Source organism: Prunus persica, chromosome G8 (genome assembly GCF_000346465.2).
Source record: "Prunus persica cultivar Lovell chromosome G8, Prunus_persica_NCBIv2, whole genome shotgun sequence".
NCBI classification, from domain to species: Eukaryota; Viridiplantae; Streptophyta; class Magnoliopsida; order Rosales; family Rosaceae; genus Prunus; species Prunus persica.
In genome coordinates this window covers 10,856,225-10,868,971 of record NC_034016.1, presented here as the reverse complement: position 1 = coordinate 10,868,971, position 12,747 = coordinate 10,856,225, and the positions used below count along the sequence as shown (strand labels likewise).

Sequence of the window (12,747 nt, the reverse complement as noted above, 5' to 3'; positions counted from 1 at the left end):
GGAGAAATCCTATCATAAATTACTTGCAGTATCCAACCCTGCTTCCGAAAAAAGAGTCAGAATCATGGCTTTGAATTACCTTATGTGGAATGGAGATTTGATCTGAAAAAGCAAAGACGAGGTACTTCTAAGGTGCCTTGGAAAGAAAGAATACATGAAGGTCATGAGAGAAACCCATGAAGGAATTTGTGGAGCTCATCAAGGTGGGAGAAAAATGTGCTGGTTAATTAGAAGGTATGACTATTTTTGGCCAACCATGATGAAAGATTGCATTGATTATTCCAAGGGATGTGAGGCTTGTCAAAGGCATGGTCCAATCCAGCAGGCTCCTTCAGTTCCCATGAATCCAGTAGTCAAGCCATGGCCATTCAGGGGATGGGCAATGGATCTCATCAGCAAGATTTATCCAGCCAGCAGCAAACAAAACTGTTTCATCATTGTAGCTATAGATTATTTCACCAAATGGGTGGAAGCCAAGCCTGTTAAGTCCACTACATCTCAAGAGATCATCACCTTCATAGAAGAACAGATAATATAAAGGTTTGGCATTCCAAAATCAATCACAACAGACAGGGGATCTTCTTTCATATCTGGAGAGATGCTAGATATAGCAGAAGCATTCAAATTTAAGCTACTTCAATCCAGTCCTTACCATGCTCAGGCTAATGGACAGGCAGAATCAAGTAACAAGTTGATCATCAATATTATCAGGAAAATGCTTGAGAAAAATCCAAAGCACTGGCATGAGAAATTGTCAGAAATCCTATGGGCATATAGGACTTCAAAGAGGGAAGCAACTGACATGACCCCATATGCCCTAACTTATGGCCATGATGCAATTCTGCCTATGGAGATAGCAGTCCAATCTCTCAGAATTGCCCATCAACACAGTTTGATTGGAGAAGACTACTCTCAAGCCATGCTGCTAGAACTAGAAGGATTGGATGCAAGTAGGATTGATACCCTCAACAATCTGTTAGCAGGAAAACAGGTTGTGTCAAGGGCCTACAACAAGAGAGTGAAAAATAAGAGTTTTGAAGAAGGAGAAATAGTCTGGAAAGCAGTTTTGCCCCTTGGAACACATATAGCTAGTTATGGAAAATGGTCACCTACATGGGAGGGTCCTTTCATAATTAACCAAATCCTTGGACTGGGGGCATACAGATTACAGGGTCGAGATGGAGATGTTCACGCTGCATCAATCAATGGCAAGTGGTTGAAATTTTTTTATCCAACAGATCCCGGGATAGAGAAGGAACAAAATGAAACTGTCATTTAAATTTCTGTTCAGTGTTTTTTCCTTTATTATAGTTTGTTAAGTCTTTCTCTTATTATTTCTACTTCCTTTTATTCTGACAAGAGTTGCAAATACGAAAAGTTCCACGAAATAAATGACTTTTTATTAAATATAGTCACTCTCGTGACTAATTGTTTATTACAGTCAGAATTTAAAATTAAAACCCTAATTTCCTAAGGGTTTATTGCAAGCTAATCTTCTTGATCGAGAGTTCCTTTTGGAGCAGGACCCCCTGGTGGATTGAAGCCTCTGCAATCTCTAAGGCTGGCCTGGAAGCTGAAACCATACTCTGCACAAGAAAGGTAGCCTTGGTCTTGGAACTCAATCCAGCACCAAGTCTATTCTGCACCTCCCTGCATTTTGCCAACCGCTTTGGACTTGGCCTTTCCAGGGGTAGAATTGAATTTTTCTAGTTGGTCTAGCTGGGCATCCAGATCCATAGCCTCAAATTCCGCCAACTCCGAATCAGCAAAGGAAGCAGTGGCAGATGAACCTGGAAAGGACTGGATGGGCATATGCAAGAAGAACTCAAGTCAGTTCTACGCAAAATTTTGGAATCAAGGGAAAATCCAAAAAGAATAAAGTACTTACAGCGATAATCGGAGGCTTCAGAGGACTGGTCATCATTGCCAAAACCCCAGCAGTTCTAGGCACTTCTACCTGAAAAGACCAAATAGTTAAAGAAGTAAAGACAGGGTAGAACTGCTGGAAACAGATGCACAGAGTTAAAATAAAAATTACCATAAGATCAAGAACAGCAGCAGCTACTTCCATTCTAGCTTCTGGGGTTGTTCTGCATTATCCACAGGTTCTGATACAGACTGTTCCACCTGCTCCTTAGATACTGGAACGGCAGTAGAATGTTCCGCCTCTGCATCCTCAAAAAGAGCCAACTCTGAGCTGGTCAGTTTTACGCTTGGGGTCTCTTGCTGCTTCTGCGCTAAAGCAATGCTCTCTGCAATTACTTCAGCGGGGATTTCCTCTTGCAGAAGGACAGAAGTCTGAATAGAGGAAATCAAAAGACAAAAATTACTGATACAGTCAACAAGATTTCACCTCATCTTTCATTTCTTTCGTCTTTTCTTGAGCTCATTCTTCTTCTTCTTCTTCTTCTAGCTCTTTCTCTTGCTCTACCACCTCGAAGGCCTCACATAGCTCTTCATCTGTGCTAGAAGTTGTGGTGGGAACTGCTGCAGGTTCTTCCATGGCCACATACTCCACCATAGTTCTCTTCCTAAGTCTTTTTGATTTAGTAAGAGGAGGAGAATGACTTTCAGCTGTGATAAACAGACAAAAGATGATTAGAACATGAGCCGAATTAAGCGAAACAAGGCAGAACAGAATTATGAACGCTCAAAATCTACCGGAAGTTGCAGGATAAGCAGAACTATCTTGAACTGAAGCAGTCCTTTTTCTCTTGTTCTTTCTGCCAGAAGGAGTGGCCTCAATAGCTGGTTGTTCTGCCTGAGCTTCATCCTCTTCATCTCTGGAGGGAAGCTCTAGGTCCCCAACATAAATGACAGAAGTGATTGCACAGGAAACAGACAAGTCAGAATTCAATCCAGCAGGAAAGTAATAGAAGGAACAGAATGATGAAAAACTTACCAATCACCTCTCCAGCCTGAATAGACTGTCCACCTATGTTCTTTGTCGAGGAAGGGTCTGATGCAAACAGAACAAAGTATTAGGCATCATCACAAAGGTAGAATGAGTAAAATATAGAATTGAGAATCTACCTTCTATAACTTGAGCATTGATGTCCTTGATGGTCTGCACAATGAATTTGTGAGTTTCCTCTGCTGCATGAACGACCCAGGAATCCCAGCCATAAAAAAGGATTTTCAGTGCAGTGCTGGAGGCAGGCAAGCCTTGGAATCTAGCCTTTCACCAAGCGTCAAAATCGGCAGAACTGCAGGAATTAGGCTCCCTGGATGGATAAAGAGCGTCCGTACTATTATTAATCTTGTTTACTGCACACCTAGCGTCCTTGTGCACTTCCAGACGGTTATCGTTTATCCTAAACTTAAATTATTGAATTGGAGCATTCGGGACTCCGATTCACGATCCGCGACTTCTTACAAGATCATAGAGATGCCTAGATCAACATATTTTGAATTGGAATAGATCCATTGGTCTGACCATATCGAACCCGGATAACACCCAATATGCGATATCTGATTGACGGTCAAATGATAACCAATATCAAATCCGAGCACACCATCGTGCTCGGGATGACATGGAGATTAATCTAGAACCCAAAGATCCACCACAAAGTGGCCCACGCACAGCCACAACGCATGGGTAACCAAAGCGATTCTGGAGATCAAAAAATCTCCAAACCATAGGTCAAGACCTATACCTACATGATCAGAACAATGAATGGAGAAATTTTTGTTTGGACCATTGCCAAAAGTGACCGCAATTAGCTTGAATTACGAGCAGAAAAAGGCCAAAACTTTAAGCAATAAATTTAGTTTCAAAATGCAAAAATTAATCCTAAACAATCCAACCATCAGCTTGAACACATTGAGAGGATGAAAAAACATCCTTAGTTCAAAGAAATTGGTGGCCAGAATCGTCGAAACGAGTGATGGAACTTTTGGGTAAAAACCGATCGGATTTTTTGATATGCCGGCGATACGAGGCGGCGGCTAGGGCGACGAAGGAGTGGGATATGAAGAGGAAGTCGCGCTTGACGTTTTGATACCAGTTCCGCCAGATTTGGTGGCCAGCCATGGCAGTGGTGGCCCAAAAGTCGAGGGTACTGTAGCAAATTTTAAATTACCATTACATCCTTTTCGTTTCTAGACGTTTGCTCCTTCGTTACAACTCGGAATTGGGCGTGCCGCATGTTTATGAACTCGTTACCTGTTTCATCAGTATTAAGAGAAGTTCTGTTACGTGGTGTGGGCCCCACGTCTTTTAAATCGCTTAACAATAGAGATTAAGGGTTATTCAGTTTCAGAAAAGTGGAAATTGGATGAAGAGGGCTAGGATTAAGAAGAGGGCTAGGGTTATTTAGTTCATCACTCATCCACTCTAAAATCTGCAGAGCATGGCCGTAGCGACTATACACTCGGAGCCGCTTGATGAAACCTTGGAGCTCAGGCTGCTTCACGTCTCCCCCTTCAACCCGCCATTGATGGATCACTGACAGAATGAAATCCTTAGGGTTTTGAATCTGCCAAACCCTGCTGTGCATAAGCTCAAATGGCAGTGATGAGGAGGGCAGCACCTTAGTGGAGTAGAATAGTGCACCAAAAATCCTAGACATATTTTCATAAACCCTACCCTCTTCTCCCAATTTCCCCTTCTCACCCAATTTCCCCTTTTTCTGAAACTGAATAACTCTTATTCTCCATTGTTAAGCGATTTAAAAGAAGTGGGGCCCACACCATGTAACAGAACGTCTCTTAGTACTGACGGAACAGGTAACGTAAGACAGTTTTTAAAAGTGTAAGGGGTATTTTGAGACGTTTCAAAGCACATGTGGTAATTTGAGACAACTTTGAAAGCACATGGGGCATGTACATAAATAAGCCTTGGTTAAATGAAAGAAAAGGTTTACATGTACGCTCAGAATGGTTAACAATGGAAAATCATGCATAAGGTTAGCTTGAAAGGCACAAACGATTAAAGAGGGCCTTAATATCATTTCTTAAATGTCATGTAATTAAATTGTATAAGAATGAATGACTTTCAAGTGCTCAATCAAATCAATGAATAATGAGATCAAACAACAACTTAGATGACAAGAAAATAAGAGTGTGTATAACACTCATGAATTGAAGTGCAAGGCTCAAAAGCTCGCTTTAAATGGTTATATAAGTCTACTTTATGCTTGATACAATTCTTTGGATCATGCAAATCCTTTAATTGGAAAATTATGAAACAAATGGCAAGTTTAAAGAAGGTTTCAAACATATCATGCTAGAATGATGCTAAATTATTTTTTAATTAAAATAGTTTTTTTTAAAATAAAATAAAATGAAATCCAATTTTCATTTAAGTTGTGCAAACAGTTATCACAATCTCATCATATGTACTTAGGAAGTGACTCAAAAAAAAAACTGAAAAAAAAAATGAAAATGAAAAAAAAATAAATCAAAATTACTTGCTAAATTCTAATACCTCCAAACCTAGAAATGAACATTATCCTCAATGTTTAAAAATTAGCCACAAGTAATGTCATAACAACAAATGAAAAGCAAATAAAAATCACAAAATACAAGAATTAAAATACAAAAATAAAAATTACAAAACAAACAAACAAAAATGAGACAGTAACCCCTAATCACACAGGCTTCCGCAAACTGAAACCCAAAAAACTTTGAAGCCCAAAGCTCACAATTTCGAAACCCAAACTATGGTGAAACCCGACCCATAATGAATTTCGAAGCCCACACGTTTTTATTTTTAAATTTTGTATTTTTTTAATTAAAAATAAAACTTGAATTGGATTCTAAAACGTGGGTTCTGATGTCGTCTCCTGGTAAGTAACGGGCAACCAAGTAGGAGTGGCGTGTCAACACAGAGCGGCGCTATAGATCTACAAGTAGAAATTACAGGCCGCAAGGACTTCAACTTTCACAACTTTTGAGCTCCAAAAAAAAAAATTTCAAATGTGAGCTACCCCTTCTTATAAAATGGTTCAACCACTCGGTCATGGTTCACCCAAGGCCGTGATCATTATGCCCTAAGAAAAACTCATCGTAACATATTGTGTTTAAATAAAACAAATAAAAAACTTCAAAGGAAAAAAGAGAGAAAAATTGCATACTACTCGTGTTTTTTTTTAAAACAAAAAAAATTAGCTACAGCATGCATGCAAACAAGTTTTTAATTAATAGTGGTCATATAACAACAAAAACAAAAGCTACAGGTTCACGCATTTATTGGAGGACCCATAAGCATACAGCCTGCACAAGTTATGGGTTGGGTCTGGTTTGTACTAGAGCCGGCTTATGGGTTCAACTTCAAGAGGTATTGTTGGGTTGCTATCTTGCTTGACTGATTATGTCGTCATTGTTTGGAAGGAAGAACTTTCGTCCACGACTATCATGAATAAATCAAATTTGGATAAATTATTCAGTCGGCTTTTCAATTTTTCCCTTCCTCGGACTTTCAATGTAACACCCCGACTCCAAATTTAACCTTTATTTAAGTTATTTAAATTATTTAAGGGAAATTATAAATTTACCCTTGAGATAAGGGCATTTTGGTCACTTTCTTAACCGGAGAGAGTTTGGGGCAGTGACTAGTATTTTTGGATAGGATGTACTGAGATGAGTTTGTAGACAGCTAGTGGGCTCGAATCGGAGTTGTAACGAGAGAGATATGGTCAAAAGAAATCCAGTGGCACAATCGTAATTATTTCGAAATGGGATTTTTATAAAAATCAGATTTTTTTTTTCTCTCTCTCTCTCTCTTTCTCTCTCTCCCTCCTGCGAGCTCTCTCTCTCTCCCCGTCGGCCTCTATCTCTCTCCTCGCAACTCCGACCACCGGCCACGGCTGTGGATGGGGCCGGTACCAAAATGACCGGGGCGTCGTCCTCTTCCAGCCCCAGCCGACTCCCGCCTCCAGCCGCTGTAGTTTCTCTGGAAAATGGAGAAGAAGCGGCCGGTGTCGTCCGATCTTCGCTGCCGTCGATCTCCCTCCTCCAGCCACCGAATCCGACGAGCATGGTATGGTTTCTCACCTATTTTTCATGCTCTAGCTGCCTGTTGGGTAGGATTGGATCGATTCTTAGCGTAGCCAATTTGATTTACGAATTGAAATTCGGCCGGTTTTTAGATCACGATTCCGGCCACTTCGGGTCAGTTTTTGGGGTAGGTCCAAGAACAAAAGTGACTCCAAATAGGGTGTTATACCTAGGGTAGGAGTTTGGAGCCGTGGTTTTGAGATTTTCCGGCGATGCGTAATCGCTTTAGACACCCAACGCTGCCGGCGCGTGTGGCGGCGCATGGGCAATGGTAGTAGAGTAGTACTGTGTCTTGATGAGATCCTTAGGTTGCCACGAGTGCGTAGGATTTCGCGGATCTCAATTCGGACGTCGTTTGACTATCTAACGGACGATCGCATATTGAGCGTTATTCGGGTTCGATAGGTTGGGACTGTTGGATGGTCTCAAATTTAATATATGTTAATCTAGGTGAAAGGACCCGCCCCGAATTTTTCAGAACTCGAGGCGAACCCTTTGGAATTCCCGACATCCTTCCGATGCCAGGCTCAAATACTAAAAACCGAGACTTCCTGCCGAAAATTCGGCAGAGTCTCCCCTATAAATTGGACATTTCCCAAAATTTATACCTGCATGAAAACGCATTTAATATTCCCAACTGGCAGCATGCACAATATAATTTCATGCAATTCACACAAATGGCCTTCGGCCTTCCTACAATTCTCAACTACCAAGCATGCTAGCAACTCAATTCACGCCTTAAGCAAGGCAAACAATAAATTTAAAATATAAACTAGGACTGTTAAATTTCAACATGCAAGGTTTTAGCCTCCTAACACAATCACATTTTCACCTCAATTCAGGCCAACAACAAGGTCCGAACCAATCTCTATAAGACTAACATTTAGTCTGCGGCTACACCTAATAACCTTAGGCTGCCTACGTATAGGGGTGGGCATAAAAACCGATAAACCGATCAAACCGACCGAACCAAACCAAACCGAACCGAAAAATAAGGTTTTTTTGACCAAACCGAAAAAGTCAACGCTGGACCTGAACCGAACCGTTGACTTCGGTTCAGCCTTCGGGTCTAAAATTTTTTGAACCGTTGAACCTGAACCGAACCGACCATTATTTAATTATATATGCTTTTGACACATGGCGTTGTCTCATTGGCTTAAATAAGAACTTTGGGTGGGTCTGCTTGCACTATATTAGAACCTCTCTCAATTATTTGTTTATTATTTTTTCAATAACCCTCTCAGACTCTCTCATTCACTCGGCCGTCTCTCTCTCTCTCTCTCTCTCTCTCTCTCTCTCTCTCTCACTCCCTCATGAAACTCACGAAACGAAACCCTACACTATTTCTCTCCCGATCTGAGACTAACCCTCACCTCATCGGCCGCCGTCCCTTGGCTCTCTGTCTCTCTCTCGACTCATCCCTTGGCTCTCTCTCACTCTTCACATCTTTAAGTCTCTTAGAGTCGCGCGAGACTCATTCTCTTTCTCCAAACCGAACCAAACATCATCCAATTTTATTGGTTTTTGGAGCGAATCCTTGTAAATTCTGGAGGGCTCTGGTTCATTCTAAGGTAATTTGTATGTATTTGGTTTGAATTCTTAGTTGTTTTCATTTTCCCTAATTTAGTAGATTATTAGGGTTTTGAAATTTTGGTATTCTGTTGTAATTAACACAATTTGTTCTTAATTTTGCAGTAGTTGTGCTTAGTCTCTGTGGGTTTGGATTAATAGGCAAAATTGAAGGTATAAATATTTCTGTCTCAATCTCTATTTGTGGCTTAAAATTGAATGTGTGCATTAGAATTACATATTTTTATATCATCAGCTCCACATGGCTTTACTTTCGATGTATGGATTTTTGGTATTTAATGTGCAAGCAATTTCTGTGGCTTTTCTTTGATATGAGTATGTTTGATTCTTTCACAATTTTCAAAGGGCCACTGGTTTCGGCGCTTTCTGTAGTTGTGTTAAAGATTTGAAGTTCTTAGTCAGCCAGTTGACTTAGTTCAGTTTATAGAAAGATGTAGTGTTGTTTGAAATCAGGAATTTGAGAGTCTATTCAAAGTGAAGGATTGAATTCTGCTTGGTTGCCTGGAAAATCCAAGATTTAAAAATATTTAATTTCTGGAAAGTGAAGCTCATTTCAACCATGCCGAATAGATTTATTAGTTCTCGCTGACTAATTTTCAGTTTTTAAGGTTCAAAAGAATAAAGTTTCTGATAGTCCAAGCTTGTAGTTTCTTTCTTTTCCTGCATTGTCTTAGAACTGAACCAAATTTTTTTTTCCTTGAACTTGCAACTATTTTAAAATTGATAACTCGAAAATAATTTCATTTGTTTCCTTGCTACAGTTTCATCTTTCTTTTTCTTGAAAATTATGGTGTGAGGAAGCTGGAAGCAGTGTTCGCGGTTCTGATTGCAACAATGGCACTGTCATTTGCATGGATGTTTGGGGAAGCTAAACCCAGTGGCACCGAACTTCTTATTGGTATTGGATTCTACTCCTCTATCTGTGATTTTTCTTATCAGTTATATATAAAACTGTGGTGGCCAATATGATATGTGGATGGAACATTCTTGTTTGATTTCGTTTATGCTTTTCTATGCTGCTCTCTTTTGATTCATACTTTTCTGTTGGACCCTATTTTATTGCACTTAAGTTCATTTCAGTCTTTCATTTGTGTCCCCATATGATTTACTTTTTGTAATGTATATCTATCTTTGTTGTTACTGTTTTGAGTGAAGCTTGTTTATGGAACAAATGAAGCTTGTTTGTAACCTAACCCTTTGTTTGATTTCATTCACAAAAGATGGAGTTCTATGAATCAATTGAAATGGGTAATATTTTCATTTCTATAAGTATATTTGAATCCGATTATTTTCTTATTTTTATGTGTTCTAACTCAAATTGGTTTGATTTATTTTATTATACTTTGTAGAAATGGGGAGTAAAACATCAATGACAAATTTGAATAAGACTCTCCCTTCTTAGTGTGATTAAGATATGTTGGAAGGTATTTTTATTGCATCTTATTTTAATTATGATTTGTTGATGGTGAAACTTTGTGTTAATTCTTTTAAGTGTTGTGTAGGTTGCTTTGTGAAGGCTTTTGGAAGAATGGATGCAGCAGATTTTTTGCAAGGATATTATCTCTATGTGTATTTTTGTGATGGGTTGTAATCTTTAATGTCATAAGTTTAATTTGGTTTGTGTATTATTTTTTGTAATGGTTTGTAAGAGATTATATTTCCTTTCCTTGGTTGGTTGGTTGAATTGAATGTGTGTATGTGAGATTTATTTAGTTTAGAAACTTAGATTGGAATGATGGATTTTTATAGCTTGAATTTACATAATTTCAGGTTTTGAAAGAGAAGTAAAAAGTGTTTTGGGCTTGTTCATAAGAATTTAATAGGTTTTGGCAATTTGACAACAAAAAAAGGGTTTTGGCTGAAAGGAAATCGGATTTGGGCTTTGTTTTACTAAAAAAATATGATTTGGGCTTTTTTTGGCCGAAAATAAATAAGATTTGGGCTTTTGGAAAATTGAAAAAATGGGCCCAAGCCCAAACCGAGAATAAATCAGAACCGACCCGAGAACCGAGCCCATTTCCGGTTCGGCCCATTTTCGGGTTTCATCCTAGACCCGACTCGACCCGAGAACCGAGCTCTCCTTCGGTTTGGCTCGCGGGTCGGCCAAAATTTGACCCGACCCGAACCGTGCCCAGGCCTACCTACGTACCCTCCTTGAGGGATCAAGCCATACGTAGTTCTTCCATAAAACCCAATTCCACACATAGGCGATACCTTATTTCATTTCTCTGTATTTCACATAATCTCCCCATACGCCGGTACAACCAACGCCACGTATGGGGCCTGTCAACACGCCGGATAACCTACGCCACGTGCGACCATGCCATGCTATCATAATATCTCCCCATACGCCAGTACAACCAACGCCACGTATGGGGTTTGTCTCAACGCCGGATAACCTACGCCACGCGAGACCTGCACATCATATCACATATCTCCCCATACGCCGGTACAACTAACGCCACGTATGGGGCCTGTCCCAACGCCGGATAACCTACGCCACGTGGGACCTCAATATCATATCACAAATCTCCCCATACGCCGGTACAACCAACGCCACGTATGGGGCCTGTTGACAAGCCGGATAACCTACGCCACGTGCGACCTCAACACAATATCACAATATCTCCCCATACGCCGGTACAACCAACGCCACATATGAGGCCTGTCTCAACGCCGGATAAACTACGCCACGTGAGACCTGAACATCATATTACAAATCTCCCCATACGCCGGTACAACCAACGCCACGTATGGGGCCTGTCCCAACGCCGGATAACCTACGCCACGTGGGACCTCACTTTCACTTGGTGGTACTTGTAGTGAAACCCAAAATCTGAGGAGGTACCTAAGGTAGTGCGTATAGCACTCCAAACTGACAATTCTAGACTCTGTTGTACCCTTGTACAAACTTATTATAATTATAGTAATAAATATTAATTCTAATATTGTGTAACCCTCCACAATAGTCTAGCACCCGATAATCTCCCCTGGAAAGGTAAGATTACTCCAGGAGACTCACGGTCAACCAAGGGTCAAACTACTCTAACCCTGGTCAAACGGACCTGCAGAACCCACGACCTCCAATTTCTGATCCGAAAGTCCCTATGGGTTCTACCAGGTATAGGACACTTGTCCTGCAAGTTTAGTTCAGATCGGACAGTCGGATTGCTCACGATCGCACGATCAGACAATTAATATAAAATATAAACTTTAAAATTATTATTCGGAACATCCGGGGCTCCGATTCACAATCCGTGAATTCCTACACGATCCTAGAATTACCTAGATTAACATATATTAAATTTGGGACCATCCAACGGTCCCAACCTATCGAACCCGGATAACGCACAATATGCAATCGTCTGTTCGATAGTCAAACGATGTCCGAATTGAGATCCGTGAAATCCTACGCACTCGTGACAACCTAAGGATCTCATCGAGACATAGTGCCACTTTTTCTACAGTGCCCACGCGCCGCCGCACGCGCCGGCAGCGCGTGGGTGCCCTAAGCGATAACGCTTCGCCGGAAACTCTCAAAACCACTGCTCCAAACTCCTACCCTAGGTATAACACCCTATTTGGAGCCACTTTTGTTCTTGGACCTACCCCAAAAACGGACCGGAAGTGGCCGGAATTGCGATCCCAAAATCGGCCGAATTTCAATTCAAAAATCGAATTGTCTATGCTAAGAATCGATCTAATCCTACCCAACCATCAGCTAGAGCAGCTCGAGAGGTTCAAAATCCATACCTGGGTCGACTGAATTGGTGGCCGGAGGAGGGAGATCGGCGACTTTGAAGTTTGGACGACGTCGGCCGCTTCATCTCCAGATTCCGGCGAATCCGCGGCGGCTGGCGGTGGGAGGTGGCTGGGGTAGGAAGAGGACGACGGCCCGGTGATTTTGGTACAGGTCCCGTCGTCATCGGTGGCTGGAGGAGAGCACGGCCGACCAAAACGTGGCCGGCTGCCGTCGCGCCAGAGAGAGAGGAGAGAGAGACCTGCGGGAGAGAGAGAGAGAGAGAGAGAGAGAGAGAGAGAGAGAGAGAGAGAGAGAGAGAGAGAGAGAGAGAGAGAGAGAGAAAACTAGATTTTTATAAAAATCCCATTTTGAAATATTTACGATTGTGCCACTGGATTTCTTTTGACCATATTTCT

The 12,747-nt window shown here is 41.1% G+C and overlaps 1 protein-coding gene and 1 long non-coding RNA gene across 4 annotated transcripts; both read left to right on the top strand.

Annotated features, from left to right (window-relative positions):
- On the top strand, positions 599-1,279 carry LOC109950853. Its single transcript, XM_020570997.1, has one exon. The coding sequence runs from the start codon at positions 599-601 to the stop codon at positions 1,277-1,279; it is 681 nt and encodes a 226-aa protein (XP_020426586.1).
- LOC18766955 lies at positions 8,251-10,370 on the top strand. Of its 3 annotated transcripts, none has more exons than XR_002269475.1 (6): positions 8,251-8,570; positions 8,695-8,742; positions 9,351-9,487; positions 9,745-9,837; positions 9,939-10,013; positions 10,092-10,370. It is a non-coding gene; the product is annotated as an uncharacterized LOC18766955 (long non-coding RNA). The 3 variants fall into 3 exon arrangements; XR_002269473.1 differs by having other exon boundaries at positions 8,253-8,570; positions 9,810-9,837; XR_002269474.1 differs by lacking the exon at positions 9,745-9,837 and having other exon boundaries at positions 8,254-8,570.

What these genes read in the sequence shown, in the direction of transcription:
- LOC109950853 (XM_020570997.1), top strand. Translation starts at nt 599, where the DNA reads ATGCTAGATATAGCAGAAGCATTCAAATTTAAGCTACTTCAATCCAGT.